Consider the following 18,700-nt stretch of genomic DNA (forward strand, 5'->3'; position numbering starts at 1 on the left):
AGCGCCAGCCCTTCAACTCCCGTTTCTGGAAGTTCTTCCCACTGTGCAGAAGCTCCAGTATGAGCTAAGCTAGTCACTGCTTCCTCTGAATAAACCTTCTCACATATCCACTCCGGCACCTGTTATGTGCTTCACAAGACCGGCTCTTACAGCTGGCAGAGAACAGAGATGTTTTGGGTGACCTCAGGTGCTGCAGATTTACTGGACCAATACATTGGGATGAAAGGCTGCCCACATGCCCTGCCTCAGGGAAGAACAGGACCTGTAGGTTCAAAGTGGAGGAGTCCTGGCAGTGACTGTGCCCGATGGGCAGCCTACCTATTGCTCCCTGTCATATTTACCCTTCTGCTTCTCCAGCCCTTGCCCATGTCTGGGTCCCTCTCACCTAATCTACTTATGACTTCTGTCATCCCATGACAGCCAAGCACTTTATATACTTCATCAGCTTGCTTATTCCTCACCAACCCTTAGAGTAGACATATCAAAATAGAAACTGTAGTCCTAGGCTAAGACTGCCAGGCCTTCTTAGGACAAAATAAGAATATTGGGTACTGTTAAAAAAAACAAAACAAAAAAATAGAAACTGATTTTCGTTGCAAGCAGTAGAAAACCCAACCCAAACTGGCTTAAGCGAAGAGGGAATTTGTCGGCTTGTGTAACTAATTCCCAGGGTTTGGCTAGAAGGCTTCAGGTGCAACTTGTCATAGGCTTCAAACGATGTCATCAAGACCTGGTTATCTGTGCCTCTCGGTTCAGCTCTGTTGTCCTCTGGGGGCTGCCTCACTTACAGAGAGGCCCTCCTTTGGGGCTGCAGGATGAGCAACTCCAGACCTTACATCTTCCCACATTCACATCCAGAAGCAAGCTTTCCTACTCCTGACACAGCCTGGCTCACGCTGGGTCACTGTGGCCAGGGGGGTGGGAGATGCTGCTTGGGCACCCCCCTGGAGTTGAGGGTGGGAGATCAACCCTCCCCACAAATTACATAAGCTGAGTGGATGGGGGGGGTCCCTGAGGAAATTCAGGATACTGTTAACAAGGCAGAATGGCTCCTGGGTGACCAAACACAGCTGATGCTGTCTTCCCCAATTTACCAATGAGACCGATGCCAATGGGGAGATTAAGTAACATGTCCAAGGCCACAGCTTGTAAGATATCAAATTGGAGCTGGATCTGAGGTCTGTCTCCAAAGGTTTTGCTATCATTAACACTGGGTCGCCAGCAGTCAGAATCAACTTGATGGCAAGTGGTAAGCCGTATCCTGCTGTCTTCTCTGCTTCTCCCTCTGCTACTCTTACACTGAAACTCCCTGAGAGACGATCTGATTAACTGAACCATCTGTTGCTATCGCTGGCTCCTCGGGCTGGGCCTTAGTTCTCCACATGTAGAAAGGGCTATTGCGGGAAAGTCTGGCGCTAGCCCTGCTCTGGAACGGCCACTGTGACCTTCCTTCCCAGTTTTTCAGTTCTGCCTCCACCTAGGGGACTGCATGCAGAGGATCTGGCTGTACTCTATACTGAGAGCTTGCATGACGCTTGGCACAGAGCAGGTCAGGGGGCATGAGATGAAGCCCAGGTTGGCAGGGAGGGGTCCCACCTTTAGCCTTCATCAAAGAGGTGGCAAGCCCCAGTCTGAACCCAGGGTCTTACTACCATTAGAGTGGGACACTCATGAGCTTGGAGGCTATTGTGGTTCCCAGGAGCTCACCCTGGAAAGGCTTGACTGGGCCCCAAAGGCCACAGCAGAGGAGGGACTAAGGATGGTTAATTCAAGCCTGTTAGCCAGGGGATGCCCAGGAAGGGCTCCCAGAGGACACCTGGGCCCTGATGCTGTCAGTCATAATTGCTTTCAACAGCGGCTGTGATGAGGGGTTGTTCCCAGGCCTCAGCCAGACCCTTGGCTGCTGGAACCCCAAAGATCACACAGAGACCAGCGACTACTATCACAATCAATAGATTTAATCAACCTGGGGCTGAGACGACTCTGAGTAGGGTGGGTGGGGCGGAAGAGGCTGGGGAAGATGACCACAAAGCCAAGAAGAAAAGAGAGAGAAGGAACAACAGAGGGGGAAGGGGCAACTATGTTGTCTTCCCTAGATCAATTTTCTTCTGGATGGCTCGTGCAGAGTGGTAGATTAGTGAATCGATGAGTCCAGCCACTGGAGAGAGAGACAAGGCTGGCACTGGCCCAGCTGGGGCCTTGGCTTGACCTTGAGGACCCTGTTACTCTACTGGCCAGGCCAGCATCTCCCCTTGGCTCTTGAAAGTGCCATGGCTCCCTCCCCCAATCCATACCTGGGGACCCAGGCTTTATACTCCCCACTGCATCCCCCCTACTCCCAGATGCTCCTGAGCTTCTTACCTGTAAACATGCCCCCAATGATAGCACACACACCCGTCAGGAAATGTGTAAAGGACCTGGCAGAGGGAGAGGTAGGATTGGTGGGTACCCCTGTCCCCTGCAGGCCCAAGCCCAGCCCTGCACCCATGCCCCTTCCCCACCCTCACCTGTGCTTCTCTGTCAGCTTCACCATCATTGGCGAGAGCTCATACAGCACAAAGACACCAGGGAGTCCCTGGTCGCCCATCAGCCCGTTGGCAACCTTCTCATGTCTGGTCACAGAAAACTGATTTGTCCTCAGCACCTGGGATGAGAGAGGAGCCCGGGCCAGGGTCTACATGGCTCACAATCCCTTTAGCCCTAATCCTGCTGCTGCCCCTTGTCTTGTCGTGCTCTGACTGTGTGGAGGGAGGAAGTGAGGCACCATATTGTAACTAACGCTGCAATGCAGGCCTGGGGACCACCCCTTACCCCCCCTTCACAGGCTTGCTACCCAACTTCCCCTCCAGTCACCAGCTCTTTCCAGTTTACCAGCCCCAGTCACATGAGTGGATCCACTCAATTGCACCATGCCCCAGATAAGATTCTGGGTCCAAGAGTGACAAACAAGCCTCTGAGACTGCACCAAGAGCTCCCGGCAAAGCTGAGGCTGACTTCCTCTGCCCCTCAGGTCCATGCACTCCACCATTCTGGTAAGATGCTGCCCCACAGGCCAGCACAGAAAGGAAAGTAGGGGTCCAGGAAGGGTCGTGCCTGGCTAACCACCCTCGCACAGGCCAGAACACAGAGGGACGGCGAGGCAGACAGACAGTGGGCACTGGAGGTATGGAGGCAGTTCTGGCAAGTGGAAAGAATGTATGCTTTGAAGTCTGACAGAAGCAGGTCTGAACTGTGGCAGTGAGACCTTGAGTAAACCACCAACCCTCTCTGAGCCTAGGTTGTTCATGCACCCTATGGGAATAAGAGCAGCACCTCTCTTCCCAGGTGGTTCAAAGGAACTAAATGAAGGAACTCAAGTGCCTGGGACCAAGCAGAAGACTGACATCTAAGCTCCGTTAGACTCACCTCCCCATCTACCTTCATGTACACTGTGGGTACCACCTTCACAAAGTACTGGAACATCATGGAGGCTGTAGGGAGAAAAGAGCACCAGGCATGGGTGCCAGATAGGGCTTTGTAGTTGGGGGCCCTGAACCCATGTGACCACCCTCCCAGGCTGGTACCTTGGGGTGCGGTGACATTGGTGCGATCCAGGGGGTTAACAATGCCCGGGTAGTCTTCTCCGAATGACAGGTGCCGGATGTAGTGGGTCATGTTGATCTGCAGGGAACATCAATGCCTAGGCCTCAGAGCACTCAGGACCCTAACAGTCCCCAAACCATCCAAAGGCCTGTATTAGAGTAGCAGATGGGGGCCTGGGTCTGGGAAGAGGATGTGTGGAGATACAGGGAGGGAGGAGAGGAGGGGCTTTGTCTGGGAGAAGCTGTGAGCCCTGAGGGGAGAGCCCCAAGACAGGTATCTTCCACTACCACCTAGGAACCTCTTCACAGAGTCTGCAGGCTCCTGGGGCTCCACAGTATACTAAAGTACTGGCTTCATTCACACATTAGCCAACACAGATGGGCACCAACACTGCATGGCAGGTCCTAGCTCTGCCTGGAGGCCAAGGGCTGGAGGGGTCCCAGATCTCCCAGCTCCCATTCTTGTCCTGCTCCATTTGATACCAACTCAGACACTGGATAGACCTTTAAAAAATGCAAATCTAAATATACCACAACCCTGCTTAAAATACGTCAACATCTTCCCGCTCTTAGTAAAAAGACCAAACTCCTTAGTTTGGCCTCTGAGTCCTGTGTGGTCTGGTCCCTGCCAAGCTCATCTTGTGCTCTCGCCCCCACCTCCTGGTCTCCTGGCTTCAGCCACACCTGATCTTTCAGGTCCTTAGAAGTGCCACACTCCCTCCTGACCTTGCCCTGAGGTTCCCTTTTGCAGGGATGCTCTTTTCAACCCCATCCCCTACCCCTAGGCTAGTTAAATCCTGTTCAGATCTTAGTTCAAAAGTCACTTCTACTTGTTCACCCTTGAGACTGGGTCCCCTGTCAGAACACAGTGTGTTTTTATCTGCTCCCCCAATCCCAGGACATCCCTACCAAGAAATGAAGACAGCAGCCAAGCCTCCCAGCCCTGCCCGCCCTCCCTGGTTTCCACTGGTACGTACGTTGTCAAGGCCAAAGCTCTGGAGGTCATGGACTAGGAGAGAAGAGGAGATGTCATTAGTGGGGCAGCTCCTGGTTCCCTCAGGGCCCTCGCTCAGCCTCCTGCCCTCCTCCCTCTGGGGTGTGACGTGCCGGGCTTTTCTTCCATGCCTCATTCACCCTCCAGCCATGTACCTCCTGGCCCTGCCTGAGGGCAGCCAGAAAGGGTCTACCTTGGGCCTGTGTCAGAGTCTACACCTTCTTCAGGGATCCACAGGGAACCCTTCGTGGCATACCTCTAGCCCTCATGCTCTCCAAGCCCATCTGCATCTCAGGAAACAAAACCCTTTGACTTTGGCCTCTCATTAATTAGAGCTGATAGCAAATTGCTGAGCCCCAGAGTGAGGTGGGACTGAGCCTGCTGTCCAAGATCTTTCCCTGACTCTCCTGCCCCCACCCTCAGAGCCCCCAGGGGAAATCCCATGGGCTCTCTGTACCACCTGCTCCAGAGCAAGTTCTTCCTGGCCTCTAATCCCAATCCCTCTTGCTGCAAGAAATCCTACCTCAAGGATATGTCCCAGTGCTTTTTACAGTCACCTAGCAGCCAGGCCAGAGAGGGCCCCCCATCCCTGACCCATCCAAACTTTCCCCCATCCTAGGAGGCAGGCTGGCCCAGAAGTGGGGGCTTGGCCTCTGGGGGACAAGGCCACTTACTCTCCACAGCATGTACTGCAGCATGGGGGAAGCAAGGAGAGACAAGGGAGGAAGAGAAAAACGATTCAGAACTTCATAGTGAGAACAAAACAGAGCAAGATATGCGGCAGGAGGGAGGGCTGAGCTGCAGGGCAGAGCGGGGAGAGCTTAGAGCAAAGTCAGATCTACCCTAGGTCTGGCTCTGAAGCAGACTCACCATCTCAATCCCCTGCCTATTCTCGGGCCTTCCAGCCAAGAGCCCGATGCTCTGTGGGGCTGGAACACTCCTGCCTCGACAACAGGGTCTGTCCCCAGCTAATAGCCCTCTTTCTCGTCCCTTCTTCAAGGGTGCCCTTCCTTGGCCAGAGAACAGTGCAAGAAGGCCTGGGGGCAGAAGTATGGTGGCCTAGGAAGAAAAAAAGACACAGAGCTCATAGAGCCCCTTTCCTAGTTGTGTGACCTTGGGCAAGTCACTTGCCCTCTCTGGACCTCAGTGTTCTCTGCAAAAAGTAATTCTGAGGACCAGGTAGGATCTAAGATGAGAAAGTACTTGGTAAACTTTGTAATTTAAGAGATCATCTATTTTCCCCAGCCTCCCAAAACAAAACATCAACAAGGTCACACACTAATTCCCAGGCCCTCAGTTCAGCCAGATCTTTGGTCTTGGGCTATTGCAGTGTGGCATTTTGAACATCCTCTGGGGTACAGAACACCCGTTGCCTGGAATCTAGGACTCTGCCAACAGCCCCAAGAGCAGGATGCTGCTGCTGTCCCCAGCACTACCACCTACTGAGTGCCTACAAGGTGCTGTGCAAACAGCTTGATGCTGGATCATCCGCCAACCCCAGGGAGACCACCCTTCCACTGGCCCCCTCTGGAGTACAGAGGGGCCCTCACAGCTTAGCAAGTTTCTCCAGACCCACCTACCTCCCCCTCTCCAAAACTCAGCCTCACCCCCACAAACTGCCTTAATGATCAGCAGGGCTATCTCTAGCAGACCCCTTACTCCTGCTGACCTTAGTCACTGAACAGCCCAGGATGGTCAGGCCCTCTCAGTCCCTGGACTGTGTTTATCACCATGTGGCTCTGTACCTCCTCTACGATGATCCCAACTCCTGCCCCTCTCTGACTCAGTTATCAGTAAACCCCCTGTATCTTCAACCTCTAAACACTCCCTTCACCTTTTTGCTCCAACCACAACCTGGCTCTCCCTTGAGGACACTACTTCCCTTGCAGCCTCTTCAAAGAGCGACTATCTTCTCTCCCACACCTGTCCTCCTCCTTGGCCTAAACCTTGCCATTAGCAATAACTACACCCTCCCCATGTATTTTCGATCTGACTGCTCATGCCCTTACCCCTCACATCCACTGGCAACTCCTCCCAGCTCCACCTTCAAAATGAATCCAGAACCCAATTACTTCTTACCACCTCTACCAGCACTCTGGTCCAAGACCCCATCCTCTTTTGCCTGGGTTGATGACTGCAACTGGCCTCTCTGATTCTGATTCTGCCTTGCCTCCTCCCCGCCAGCCCCAGTCTTCTCCACAGAGCAGTCAGAGTGCTGCTTACCTCTCAAAAGTTAAGCCAAAGTCCTATAATGGCTCCTATTTCACGCAGAGTAAAAGCCCAAGTTCCGACAGTGACTTTCCAGGCCCTATGTGACACGGTCCGTTGCCTTTCTCGCCTCATTTCTAGACACTCTCCTCCGCTCCAGCCACCCTGACTTTCTGGCTGTTCCTTGAACTTGCCACGTACATTCTCGCCATAGGGATTTGCACTTACTTTTTCCTCTGCCTGGAATACTCTCCTCCAGACATTTATGTGGCTGGCTCCCTTGCTTTATTCTGGTCTTTGCCCAAATATTACTCCATCAGCGAGCCTTTCCCTAACTACTCTCTATAAAATGGCACACACATACACCTTCCCATCTCAGCCCCTAGCCACCATCATCTTTACCCTGTGGTTTTTCCTGTCCTTATTCCTTATTGGCATCTGATATACTGCATATTTTACATGCTTGCTGTTTGTTTCTTTACTAGAATATTCTAAGGGCAGGGACTTCGTTCTGTTCACTGTTGTATCCTTAGGACCGAGACTAGCACTTGGCACAGAGTAAGTGATTACCAAATATCTTGTGAAGGAATGAGAATATACCTCATTTATTCATCCCAATAGCCGTGTGAAGTGGGTGCCAGTATCATCGTCCCCATTTTACAGAAGAAACTGAGTAGGGTTCGATACTTCCCAAACAGGACACAGCTTTGGAGTGGCAGAACCTATGTTCCAGCCCAGCTCCACTTCCCTCAAAGCCTCACACACAGGTCCTCTGATATTGGAGGCTTCCAGTTACCAGGTGCCTACTACAAGCCAGACTTAGTGTGAAAAGCATCCAATGTATCACCTCATTTAATCTGCACAACCACCCTAGGAGATGAGTACTATCATCATCATTTTATAAAGTAAGAAACTGAAGCTCAAAAAAAGAGATTAAGAAACTTTCTCAAAGTCACACAGCCAGTAATGAATGAAACCAGTATTTGAGTCCAGGTGGTCCACTTCTCAGCCTGTGCTCTTACCCACTGTGCCTAAACGCTGCCCTGACAGGATGGGCTGCTCTGGGCCACAGACAAACCAATAGGCAGGTAAAGGAGCACTCAAACTTCCTGAGGGTCTATCTCTGCCTCACTGACGTGGGATCACTCACCATGCACGTGAGACTGCTGGAAGCTCTTCCCAGGGGCAAAGTGGAAGTTTCCGGCCACCTGTAGGGGATTTCTGTCTCATTCTCTAGCCATGCGCGCCCCTTGCCTCCCTCCTGAGGGCTTGAGTGGGCCCTCAATTCACAGTGGTCCTCCCCCAGCCCAGCTCTGTCCAGCTGGCCCTACCCTGCCTCGGTCTCTCCTGTACCTTGTTGACTTCCAAGAAGCCGTACACCTGGCAGCCTTCGTTCTTCTGCTCCTGCATCTTCTGGCTAAAGCCCTCTCGCCGGCACTGCTCGATAGTGTCTGGGTTCTTGAAGGCCCAGCCTCGGCGGCGATACGCCTCCCGCACATCCTCACAGGTGTTACAGCACCTGTCAGAGAGGGGGTGAGGAGTGAGTGTGTCAGATGAGCAGGAAAACTGCTGACGCAGTAGACAAAGCCCGAGAAGTTCTGCCTGCTGATGAAGTCTCCGCCAACCTCATCCCCGACCACCAAATTTTTTCAGTGTTTCCTCAGTGGCTGCAGGACTGTTTAAAATGCATAGTTCTAGGCCTCACTCCAGACCTGCTGAATTGAATCAGGCTCTCAGGGAACAGGGCCTGGGAAACTGCTTTTACATAATAGCAGTTGCCATATACTGAGGGCTTAATTTTGTGGGCTTTCTGTCTCAGTGGTTCATGTACATTATACATATAACCCTTACAAGACTCTTATAAGGAAGAGACCATATTATCTGCCTTCACATAAAGAGGTTATGTGGCCTGGCCCAAGGACATGTGGGTGAAGCCCAGGTGCCTGGACTCCAGGTCGGACACCTCTGAACCATCTCTCTAGGCTGCAAAGCAGGAAGCATACTTCAGCCTGGTCCCTAGGTCTCCAGCCCCCAGGCAGGCCTGGGCACAGAGCCTCGATCACTTGTACACGGATCAGTGACTGAGGCACGCGACCCACCCCCTCTAAATTCTTGGCCACCATCTGCCATGGAATCCAAGGAATCTGACTGAGACTGAGACTGGCTGACAGACAGCACCTGATGGGGACCCTGCTCCCTCTGCCACACTGGGGGCGGGCTTACTTGATGTCTTCTGTCTCAGCACCATAGCAGCTCTCACAGCGATCAGGGTCCAGTGAGTCGGGGTCGAACACCTTCACCTCGACTTTCCCGAGCTCTAAGGAGAAAGCAGAGGCATCAGATTGGGGCAGACACAGTACATGTGCAACACTGCCGTGAATGGGCCCCCCTGGGTTTGGGGATAATAAATGTGGCAACAATAGCTAATATTTATAGTTTACACCATGTGTCAGACACTAAACATTTTTAGATGTGTATTATTTCTTTTAATAAAAAGGATAGTAACAAAATAACGGTAAATACTCAAAGATCAACTGGCTACAGGTCACTGCACTTTATGTACATTTTCTCATTTCATCTCCACTATGACTGAGGAAGGTGGGTGTTATCCCATTTTACCTGGGAAGACACAAAGGCTCAGAGAGAAGAAGTGACTTTGCCCAGTGCGACACAGAAAGTGGCAGGTTCCAGTTCTGACTCTGAAGTGCATGCCTTTCACCACTTCATTCTGGTGCCTCTCTTCACGCCTCTCCCTTTGCACTCGGCACCTGCCTCTAATGCCGTTCTTAAATGTTGTTGAGTCGATTTTGACTCATAGTGACTCCATGTGACAGAGGAGAACTGCCCCATAAGGTTTCCTAGGTTATAATCTTTAGGTGAGCAGTTTGCCACTTGGGTGGGTTCAGCCAACCTTTTTGATTTGTAGCTGAGCACTTAAGTGTTGTGCTACCGTGGCTTCTTTCTATAACATCACCCCACCCTAATTGTTGGTGATTTCAATATTCAATACCTTGACCTCCTGTCCTCTAATAATCTTTTTACTCTGTCATCCCCCCTCAGCCACCCCTTTCCATGCTCTTATCTAGACCTTGTCATTATTAATAAGTACAAATCCTCCAAAATTCAATGTTAAGTATCCCACTCTTCAACTACTTATCCCTATTTTTGCAGTTCACTGTCTCTGGTACCAGAATGCAGTAATTCTTTAACTCTACTGACACTATCAGCCCTTTGTGTTCTCACTTTCCTCCTTAAAAAAAAAAAAAAAAAATTTTTTTTTTTTTTACTCCTTACTTGCCCTAAATTCCATAGTCCATTGTTACAGTATTTTCTTACACACACTCGTTCCTCTCTCCCTTCATTGTACTAGCCTAGTAAAACCAAAACTCTAGTTAAATTCAACTCTCCGTGCCTACTTCTTTCCTATAGCTGCCCTTTATCCTAATCAGTATACTCTCCCATTCTCCAAGATGACTAATTTGTACTGTCTCCTACCTCCTTAAGCCTCCAAAACCAAACCCCTTAGCTAATGACTTTGCTTTCAATTTCCATTAAGAGATGCAAGTGACCTTCACTTGATCTCACCGCCAAATGCACATCCTAGCCCACATTATCCTCCAGTCCCAACCCCACAGAGCTCTCCCTTACTGCAAAACTCTTAAAGGGTCATCTATACTTGATGTCTCCACTTCCTTTTCTGCTCTTTGATCAGGTTTTCATCTCTGACAGTACTGAAACAAGGTCTCCAGTGTCCTCCATGTTGCCAGTCACAATGGTCATGTCTTACCCCTCATCTTACTGGGCCTATCAGTAGCTTGTAACACAATGGCTCACTCTTCTTCTTGAAACTCTTTCTTCACTTAGCTTCTGGGGCATCTTTTGGTTCTCTTCTACCTCAGTGGCTAATCCCTCTCAATCTTCCTTCCTGGATCCTCATTTCCTGACTTCTAAATGTTGGAGGGCCCAGGGTACAGACCTTAGGCTCTCTCCTCTACCTACAGTTACTCCCTGGGTTTGTGCATTTAGTCCAATGGCTTTAAATACCATCTACATGCTGATGATGCCTGAACTTGTTTCCCTAGGCCTCCTCCTCTAAATTCCAGACTTGTATATCCAATTGCCTCCTTAATATCACTTGGGTATAAAACAGGTATCTCAAATTTAACATGCCCTAACGTGTTTTTTTTAAACGTGTTATCTTCAAAGTCCTGATCTTTTCCTGTGGGAGCCAGGCTCCAAGAGCTCTCCAGTAATCTCCACCTTTGGTATTCACACCCTTGTGTATTCTCTTCCCACTATGAAGAGAGCTGACCTGTGTAACTACTCATATATTGCAGAAACGGTGTGCAGCTTCTGAGGTTTGGTCATAAGTTGCGGTTTTCACCTTGCTCTCTCTTAGATCACTTGCACAGGGGGAAGCCAGCTGCCATATCATGAGGACACTTGAGCAGCCATATGGAGAGGCCCATGTGGCAAGGCACTGAGGTGTTCTGCCAACAGCCATATGAGTAAACCCTCTTAGAAGTAGATCTTTCAGCCCTAGTCAAGCCTTCAGATGACTACAGCCCCAGCGAAGAGCTTAACTGCAACATTATGAGAGACCCTAAGCCAGACCCACCTAACCAAACCACTCTTGAATTCCTGATCCACAGACAACTGTGAAAAAAAAAAAATTTGTTGTTTTAAGCCATCAACTTTTGAAGTAATTTGTTACACAGCCATGGCTATCTAATATCACCCTGCCTATTCCCCTAAAACAAAAACAAAAACCCTTCACTTCCTCTGGTCATTCCCATCTCAAGTCATTCATTTGCTCAGGTCAAAAGTCTTGAAATCAACCTTGACTCTGATCTCTTACACCCCACATCCAACTCTGCAGCAAATTCTATTGGTTCTAACAACATATGCTGGCGAGAATATAGAAAGACTGGAATCCTTATCCATTGCTAGTGGGACTGTAAAATGGCACAACCATTATAGAAAACAGTATGGCACTTCCTCAAAAAACTAGACACAGACCTGCCTTATGATCCAGCGATTCCACTTGTAGGTATATGTAGGTATATACCCTAGAGATCTAATAGTATTGACAGGAACAGACAAATGCACACCTACGTTCGTGCAGTACTATTCACAATAGCAAAAAAATGGAAACAACCTACGCGCCTATCAATGGATGGATAAACAAAATGTTTCATACATACAATGGAATACTACACAGCCAAAAAGAATACTGAAGAGTATGCAAATCTTCTTTTAGCATGGATGAATCTGGAGTACAATTGTGCTGAGTGAAATCAGTCAATCACAAAAAGACAAATACTGTATGATCTCACTTTATAAAAAGATAAGAATAACCCAGTTTGGATAACAAATATAGATACCAACACTTATTGGTGGTTACCAGGGATGGGTGGTCGGGGGAGAGAGGGGAAATCATCCTCTAGATAGTAGACACTTGTCATTTTTAGTGCTGGGAAAGTTAACACTGAATATGGGTAAAGTGAGCATAGCCTGATCAAGGTTAATGATCTCACTAAGATGTACACAAGAAAAATGGATGTTTTGGTAAATGCTATGACATACATAAGCCTACAACAACAGCAACAACAACCAAAAAATGTATGTGTGGATATATGTGTATGTATGTACGCATGCACCTGTATAGGTATGTAAATATGTGTATACATGGGGGTATGTACGTATAAATATATATACATTATCAGTGTACATGCACATACATGCATATATATAATTAAGCCCGTAAAAGGCACAGTTATGGGTACTACTTAGATATAATTAAACACCTTGCTGGATTGGTTTTCTGGGTTTGAAAGCTTAGGATCATAGTCTCATGGGACAACTCGGACAACTGGCATAATAAAGTTCATGTTCTACATCCCAGGTTGGTAAGTAGCCTCTAGAGTCTTAAAAGCTTGCAAGCGGCCATCTAAGATACAACTATTGGTCTCTACTCATCTGGTGCAAAAGAGAAAAAAGGTAATCCAAACTCTGAGAAGAAACTAGTCTACAGGGCTGTCTAAATGAACCAAGGCTTCTTCTATCCCAAGACCAGAAAAACTAGATGGTGCTTCGTTACCACTACTGACTGTTCTGATGAGGGCCACAATAGATGGATCCTGACAGAATCAGAGAAAAATTTGGGCCAGACATCAAATTCTTAAAAAGTTCACACTTTGGACTCATTAAGACTAGATGACTCTCTGAAACTATGGCCCTGAAATACTCTTTAAACCTTAAACCGAAACTATCCAGAGGTCACCTTTTAGCTAAATCACAGATTAGCTCACAAAATAAAGAACATCACTTGTGAGTACTGTGCTTCTCTAAAAAGTCATCTATGTGAGACCAAATTGTCAGCAATTACTTTAAAGAAACAACATGTGAAGGTAAGGGGACAGGGAAACTAGATTAACAGAAATAGAACAACCAGAATGGAAATGAGAATGTTCATACGCTGTGAAGAACGCAACCAATGTCAATGAAAAATTTGTGTAGAAATTGCTGAATGGGAACCTAATTTGCTGTGTAAATTTTCAACAAAAACACAATGTTATTAAAAAAATCCTATTGGTTCTACTGGTATTCAACATATATATCTATTGAATGAATAAATGATAAAGCTTCCCACCAGAGCAATCCCTCAGGTTTGAAAAATCCTACTTTTGCAGAGTGGTGGAAAACTGAGTTAATGGAGCTGCTAGGAGACAGGATAGAGAAAAGGGAAGAAAGCTAAAAGTGGGCACTCACTCTGTACTAGGCACTGTACATATATTACCTCATTTGATCCTACATTTCCATATGGTGGGTACTACTGTTTATCATTGTCGTATAGCTGAGGCTCACAGATTGCACGAAACAAAGCTAGATCTGAACCCAGCAAGTCTGATTCTAGACTCTAAACTCTTAACCTTGAGTCACTCTGCATCCCAAAGGAGAAAAGCATTAAGGACTCAATTATTTTAGCCAAAGGGCTGGGGAAGCAAACAATCAAAGAGCTTGAGTCCATCTAGAGGAGCTCCACCAAGACAGCAGCACATAAGACCCATCAAACTTCTGTTACCCAAATGATGACAGGTTGGGATCGGGAGCCTCTCAGAATGATAACCAGGTAGAGTACTCTGAGGCCAGAGGTCTGAATTTCAGCTTCCTCTGCCTGGGGGAATCTAGGCAAGCCACTTGACTTCTCTGGGTCTTAGTTGCTTCATTTGCCCCTTAGACTACCACAGCTCACTTGCCAGAAAGTAGGGCTTGGCATGTCCAACTCTGAGACCTGGTCCCCTTCCCTGATTACCATGCCGCTCTGCCTCTGAGCTCACGGGGATGCCATCCTTGTCTAGCCGTTGCTTGAACAGGTTGTGTTCCACATCCAGCTGCTGTTCCCCAGCCACATCCATGGCATCGATGCTCAGATCTGGAAGCAGGAAGTCAGGCTAAGGTACTGGGATCCTAGGGGTGAGGAGATTTAGGTTTTGGAGGGAAAGGGGATGTGGGTCCGTCTTAAGGCAGAAATGCATCAGGGAAAGGAGGCTGTCCTGGGGTCCAGTCCAGAACCTAAGGCTGGAGGTGTGAATCTGGAAGCCCATCTGAGGACCCTGGGGACTTTCAACCTCCAACCATGGTGAGGTACTCACAGGCACAAGGCATGTGCGGAAAAAGTACATCGATATTGATCTTCAATTTATCTCCCCGCGACTTGTCCACGTAGAGCTCCGGGTGCACCTGGGACAGCACTACCTCAGTAAGATGTGGCCCCACGCCTCTCCGTCACCGTTCCCACCTCCACAGGTCCTACCCCTAGAATGCCAAGCCCCGCCCATGTTCTAGGCCCCGCCCCTTACCTCAGTGGTGAGGTAATACTGTAGCTCGGACAGGAACAGTAGCAGCATGAGAAGGCCGCTAACAATGGTCACTGCAGGGCGGGAAGCGAGGGTCAGAATAGCCTCTGCTTTGCTCCCTCAGCCCCTGGCAGGCCGGTCACAGTCCAGGCGCTTGAGCCAAACTCTAGGACACCTCCCTCCCCGCGACCCCGGCCCCGCGGCGGCCTACCCGTGGCGCCCCCGCAGGTCTTGATCCGGAAGTCTTCCAGAGTCTTGGGGTAGGCATCGAACTGCTTCAGTTTCCCCAGAGCCTCCATAGAGAGCATCCGGAAAGGGGATACCAGCCGGCCCGCCCTGCAGCCCGCCGCTTCCGGCGCGGGGCCTGAGCCACGGCCCCTCCCTTTCCGCAAGCAGGCGCAGTAGTGCGCACGTTTGGCTCCACCCCTAAGCCTCGTTTTCGCTCCGATAGCTTCTAGCCCACCGATGCTTCCACGCCCACCGATGCTTCTTGCCACGCCCCCTCGCGCTCTTAGCCGCTGAGTCTAGGCGTAGCTGAGCGGTGGGCTCCGTAGTCAGGGGATCGTGTGTAGATTAGAGTGCCCTCTGTGCGGTAGAAACCGTCATAGCAGTATTAGCTGACCTTGTGCCAGGATCTGCGGTATGTGTTTCACATCAGACTTTTGGAACATTCTAGAACAGTGGTTTTCAAACTGTTGCCCGTGGATCAGCGGCTTCATTTTCACCTGAGACCTAGTTAGAAATGGAAATTATCAGGCCTACCATACACCTACTGAATCAGAAACGCTAGGAGTGACACCCAGGTGATTCTGATGCAGCTAAAGTTTGAGACTCACGGCCCTAAAAAAGTAGGTGTGACGTTTAGCTCCGTTTTCTGAAAAGGAAACTGCTGCCTGGAGAAGCTAAGTAACTTTCCCAAGACTGCAGCCAATTAGTGATAGGGTCTGATTTGAACCCAGTTCTGAATCTCAAAATGCACTGGGAACCAGAGCCTTTTGGGTTAATTTTATTCAAACAGCCTCCCAGTGACTCTCCTGAGCGTGTTCTGGTTAACCTAGGTCCCTTCCCGGGCCTGGGCTTTTCCAGGACATGATCCAGCCTCTAGGCTTGGACTCCGATCGCTCAAGTAATGTGAAGCTTAAATAGCTCTCCCTTGACACTTCCCGTACAGCCCAGAACAGCTCCTGTCTGGAAGGACAGCTCCCACAGTAATCCAGCTATGAGGATCAAAATATAAAACGCTCATAGGCTTTGATTCAGGAACTGCACTTTAGGAAATAAAGTTGCTGGGTGGTGGTTACACCCCACAATGTTAGCTCTGTCCCTTCCATTTAAAGATATATTTAAAAAAAAAAATCATAAATCTCATCATATACATGTGAGATTGTTCACTGACAGAAGATGGAATCAACTGGAATGTCCACTGATAGGGAATGGTTGAATAAATCACAGCATATCAATTCTATGGAATATTATGGAGCTTTTCAAAAGAACAAGGTAGTGGATCAAAGGAGAATGAAGAACACCAAGGAGACAAGGTGATTACAAGCCCAAGAGACAGAAAGGGCCACATGAACCAGTGACTACATCATCCTGAGACCAGAACTAGATGGTGTCTGGCTACAACCGATGATGGCCCTGACAGGGAACACAACAGAGAACCCCTGAGGGAGCAGGAGAGCAGTGGGATGCAGACCCCAAATTCTCATAAGACTAGACTTAATGGTCTGACTGAGACTGGAAGGACCCGGTGGTCATGGCCCTGAGACCTTCTGTTGGCCCAGGACAGGAACCATTCCCAAAGCCAACTTGTCAGACATGGTTTGGACTGGACAATGGGCTGGAGAGGGATGCTGGTGAGGAGTGAGCTTCTTGGATCAGGTGGACACTTGAGACTATGTTGGCATCTCCTGCCTGGAGGGGAGACGAGAGGGTGGAGGGGGTTAGAAGCTGGCGAAAAGGACACGAAAAGAGAGAGTGGAGGGAGAGAGCAGACTGTCTCATTTGGGGGAGAGTAATTGGGAGTGTGTAGCAAGGTGTATGTGGGTTTTTGTGTGAGAGACTGACTTGATTTGTAAACTTTCACTTAAAGCACAATAAAAATTATTAAAAAAAAAAAAACAAGGTAGATTTACTCCTGTAGGGATATTAAAAATGTATTGTTGAGGGGAAAATTAAGTTGCAAAGTAAAGTGTATTGCATGATTCCATTTTTAAATTAAAAATAATCCTATCCAGGGGAATATGTGTTTGTGTGATCATGGAAAAAGATTTGGAGGGATTCATGCTACACCTTGGGTGGCATGAAGCAAAATTTCTTGGTCACCTTGAACAAACAGGCAGCAGAGGAAACCTGATGTTCCCTTCTGTTATCTGGGTTCCAGAGTCCTGGGAGAGGCAATGATTCTACCAGAAATAGGTAGTAAGGAATCTACTGATGTAATTATGTCTAAAGCCTTGATACCCTAAGTATGGTCCTTGAACCAGAGCAGTGTCTTTACATGGGAGCTTGTTAGAAATGCAGAATTTCAGGGTCTGCTTCAAACTTGCAGAATCAGAATCTTCATTCTAACAAGATTCCCCAAGTGATTAATACATACAGTAAAGTTTGAAAAGTACTTCCCTAAAAGGCTCCTTGCTCTAACACAGAACTGCCCACACAGGGCCATGAGCAATAGTACAGAAAAAAAAAAAACCTAAGTGACTCAAAGATTGCATTGAATTCACATTCAAAAACTTAATAATTCATTCATGCAAGCAACACTCAAACATCCCACACTATGTGTTCTCTGCCTGGTGCTGGGTCCTACAAAGAGAGAGTTGAATTCTTGCCTTCAAGAAAATCACAGTCCTAGCAAGGGATATCAGCAAGCAAGAATAATAAAAATAGGAGTAACATTTATTGAGCTCCTACTGTGTATTTGAGGAGCCTTGGTGGAGGAACAGTTAAGCACTCAGCTGCTAACCAAAAGGGTGGTTCAAACTCACACAGATGCTCTGTGGAAGAAAGACCTGGTGATCTGCTTCTGTAAGATAACAACCTATGAAACTCTTTGGAGCAGTTCTACTCTGTCACGTGGGGTTGCTATGAGTTGAAATCAACAACAGCTATGTCACAGGCACTGTGCTAGACTCTTCACCTGCATTTGTTTCATGTCAGCTACCAATGTAGACGGTGAAGTACTACTATCCTCAATTTAAAAATGAAGAAATTTTAGCTTTGAGTGGTCACATGAGTAATATGCTAAGCCGTAAATTCTGATCTATTTCATTTCAAGGTCCATGGCTCAAATGATGTTGATGACATAACATTCAGACTTTGATAAGAGGTGGCACAAGAGACTATGGGAGTATACAGGAGAAAGTGACTGACTCGCTGGATCAAGAAGGCTTCCAGGAAGAAGAGGCGGGACACTGGAGCTGGGTGCCTGGTGGCAATCTGACTTAGGAGAAGCGATGTCTCCCTTTTGCCCTCGGGTACAGTTTGCTAAGGAAGAGGAGAAGCAAAGGAGAAACTCATATTAACTGAACTGATATATGCTATAGGACTATGACTACTGTACCGTATTCCATTCTATCCTCTAAACAACCCTGGGCACTATTTCAAATTCCATCAAATAGATAAGGAGGTCAAGGCACAATAGTTAAGAGCTCAGCTGCTAACCTAAAGAGGTCAGTGGTTCGAATTTACCAGCCTCTCTGCTGGAGAAAGATGTGGCAGTTTGCTTCCATAAAGATTACAGCCTTGGAAACCCTATGGAGCAGTTCTATTCCGTCCTATAGGGCCGCTATGATTTGGATTTGATGATGGCAAGAGGTTTGTTTGTTTGAAGTTTGCAGGGTGTGATGGGAACCCTGGTGGCATAGTGGTGAAGAGCTCAGCTGCTTACCAAGAGGTCAGCAGCTGGAATCCACCAGCTGTCCCTTAGAAACCCTATGGGGCAGTACTACTCTAGGGTCACTATGAGTTGGAACTGACTTGATGGCACCTAACAACAGCAACAAGGGTGTGATGGTTAAAGTTGTGTGTCAATTTGTCTGGGCCGTGATTCTCACTAG

The 18,700-nt window shown here is 48.3% G+C and overlaps 1 protein-coding gene across 1 annotated transcript; it reads right to left on the reverse strand.

The window, feature by feature from the left end:
* Positions 1–1,934: 1,934 nt before the first annotated feature.
* Positions 1,935–15,022, reverse strand: ERGIC3 (ERGIC and golgi 3). Its single transcript, XM_049869551.1, has 13 exons — positions 14,854–15,022; positions 14,646–14,716; positions 14,439–14,526; positions 14,099–14,218; positions 9,007–9,100; positions 8,137–8,302; positions 7,934–7,991; positions 4,559–4,590; positions 3,564–3,660; positions 3,406–3,470; positions 2,508–2,644; positions 2,362–2,417; positions 1,935–2,158 (listed from the first exon to the last, which is right to left on the reverse strand). Exons 1-13 carry the CDS (start codon positions 14,948–14,950, stop codon positions 2,079–2,081), a joined length of 1,161 nt encoding a protein of 386 aa, XP_049725508.1. The 5' UTR covers positions 14,951–15,022; the 3' UTR covers positions 1,935–2,078.
* Positions 15,023–18,700: the final 3,678 nt, after the last annotated feature.

This window comes from Elephas maximus, chromosome 25, assembly GCF_024166365.1.
Source record: "Elephas maximus indicus isolate mEleMax1 chromosome 25, mEleMax1 primary haplotype, whole genome shotgun sequence".
In the NCBI taxonomy this organism is placed as follows: domain Eukaryota; kingdom Metazoa; phylum Chordata; class Mammalia; order Proboscidea; family Elephantidae; genus Elephas; species Elephas maximus.